Here is a 2,500-nt window from a genome sequence, read left to right on the forward strand (position 1 = left end):
AACAACCAATTGACTATATTGCACGGTGAAATACACCGTCTAAAACCTCCAATTGTGCATATAACCTAACCACACCATTCATTACAACACTATTGAGTCATTATCATTTGTTAACATTGAATTCTTATACAAAATATATATACAACAGAGTAATACATAAAAGTGCTGCGCGCTACAATAGTCAAATGTACCTCCCACGTTGAATGCTTGTTGCAACTGAACCCCCAAACCGGAAAAGGTTGCTTCTATCATCGCGCTAATAATTGACCCGGAAGGCGAAACTCTCGAATGTGAACTTTCTCAAGTTACGTTCAAATAAAAGTGCCTTTGGTATAAAGAAATAATAAATAATAATAACCACTTGGAGACATTTGTAAAAGGATTTGGTGACATTTCAATCCTTAATAAAATAATAAACAATGTCCAATTGACCTGGTTACAATGGCATTAGCTCATACGATAATTTGCTTAAGTAATTTTTCACGATTTTTGGAAAATAAGAAAAAAGTTTTTAATTAATATTTTGAAAATAAGTTCCACAAGGTGTATCAACAAGTTTGCAAAAATACTAAAACACAACAACCATTGCGTAACAAAATAAGGTGACCTTTAAACAAAATATGTCATGATTTAGGAATTTTTTCCTCGTACATACATACATGTCGTACACTAAGGCAGTTGTTATACGTGCCTAAGTCATTCGATCGCCGTCTGTGTATGTAACGTTAAAATGCACAAGTCACACGAGTGAGTTAGGCAGATGGGGATTTTTGAACGTAACAAGCGTTCTGATTGGCTGAGGACATAGGCACTAAGCCAGGGCGATGCAGCAGTGTGAGGAGAGTACAGTTAGGCAGAAATCTCAATTTGGCAAAAAAAATTACCTGGGCAATTATCGTATGAGGCTAACACAAAGCATGTAATACAATGTACAACGATGAAATGAACACGCTGTATTATCGTAACCTTTTGTGCTTCAGATTCTGAAGACCCTCCACAGAACCTACGCTAACCTGAAGATGAAGCCGGTGTGGAACGACATCAACCCCAAGGCTGTGACCACAGACGAGCTGTTCGGGTACCTGCACCCTGCCACCAGAGAGTGGAAGGATGGTGAGAGAAACATTATGGCAAAAACAAATCGATTCACTTAATAACTGTAATTCCATCTCAAAATTCAAAATCGATTCACAAATTCCCCAAAACTATTATTATTGGTACATTATAAGGAAGCACCGATATCTATACTGGTATCAGATTTAAGGCGGCGATACCAGACTCAAACATGATATTGGTGGAAGAAGAGGGGGAGAATTCCCCTCGTAAAATCAAGTACCAAGAACTATGTGTAACGTGTAAGACAAAGCAAAGTGACTTTTTAATGGAGAGAAATGAGTTTCTAGCTCAATCATTTTATGTTCAATTACCCCAAAACGAAGTCTATACTGTTTAGTAAAAGTGGATGGGATTGGTTCTCATATCGGCTGTGTCGATCAGTGCACCTCTAGAGTAAATCAGCCACAGATGATAAAACACAAACGATGAAAAGGAAGGATTTCTCCTCTCGCTCAGGTTTGTTCTCGTACACCATGAGAGAGCTGACCTCGTTGGGGCACGACGGGCCCAAGTGGATCGTCCTGGACGGAGACATCGACCCCATGTGGATAGAGTCCCTCAACACTGTCATGGACGACAACAAGGTCAGTAGTCTGCATTTACCGCCCTCCTTCAGCTGACTCTCATCCAACCGACACTTTGGTGAATCTGCTGTCGATGTTCTGTGAAGATGAACTGCTCGTTTTAGGTGACCTAAATCTCAACTGGCTAAGTGATGTTTCTCTGCAGCTTAAAAATCAAACCTGCAGCATCAACTTATCACAACTAATTACTGAACCAACCAGACCAAACCCCAAAGATTTCTCAAAATCCTCCCTTTTAGATATAATCTTCACCAACAGGACTAGCAAATATACCAGTGGTGTCTTTGCATTGGGAGTCAGTGACCACTGTCCCATTGCATCTGTGAGAAATATAAAAGTGAAAAAGACTACATCTCACCAAAAATCGGCCTTCTAGCACTCTGCCCCTTAGTATTACGATAAATGACTGCGTGATCTCTGATCCGAATGACATTCGCCTTGCTTTTAATAAACACTTCTCTAAAGCTGGTCACCTATTTGATAGGTTGTTTCCAGGTCTCCCTCCCCTGGAGGTCTCTGATGATGTTCTCCCCATGAATCATGTCCCTCATTTCTCCTTTCGACCGTTTACATCTTCGGAGGTCTTCAAAGTTTTAGAATCCATAGACCCTAAATCATCGACGAGTGAGGATCAATTGGACTCTTTTTTCATAAAATTAGCTGCGCCAATTATTAGAGAGCCGTTAACTCATATTTTGTATCTATCAATTTCTTCTGGCTCATTCCCACTGAACTGGAAGTCTGCACGAGTCATCCCTTTACACAAGGGGGGTGTTAGAGATAATCTGGATAACTATCGT

The 2,500-nt window shown here is 40.1% G+C and overlaps 1 protein-coding gene across 1 annotated transcript in view; it reads left to right on the forward strand.

Moving 5' to 3' along the window:
- LOC311226411 (dynein axonemal heavy chain 11-like) overlaps positions 1-2,500 on the forward strand; it is a gene marked incomplete at both ends in the record, with an annotated part of 709,106 nt that overhangs the window by 597,708 nt on the left and 108,898 nt on the right. The window contains 2 exon segments of the mRNA XM_084311837.1: positions 981-1,113; positions 1,573-1,700. Of these exon segments, the coding sequence (XP_084167963.1) occupies positions 981-1,113; positions 1,573-1,700 (261 nt within the window).

Source organism: Notolepis coatsorum (genome assembly GCF_963971535.1).
Source record: "Notolepis coatsorum genome assembly, chromosome: 4".
Lineage (NCBI taxonomy): Eukaryota > Metazoa > Chordata > Actinopteri > Aulopiformes > Paralepididae > Notolepis > Notolepis coatsorum.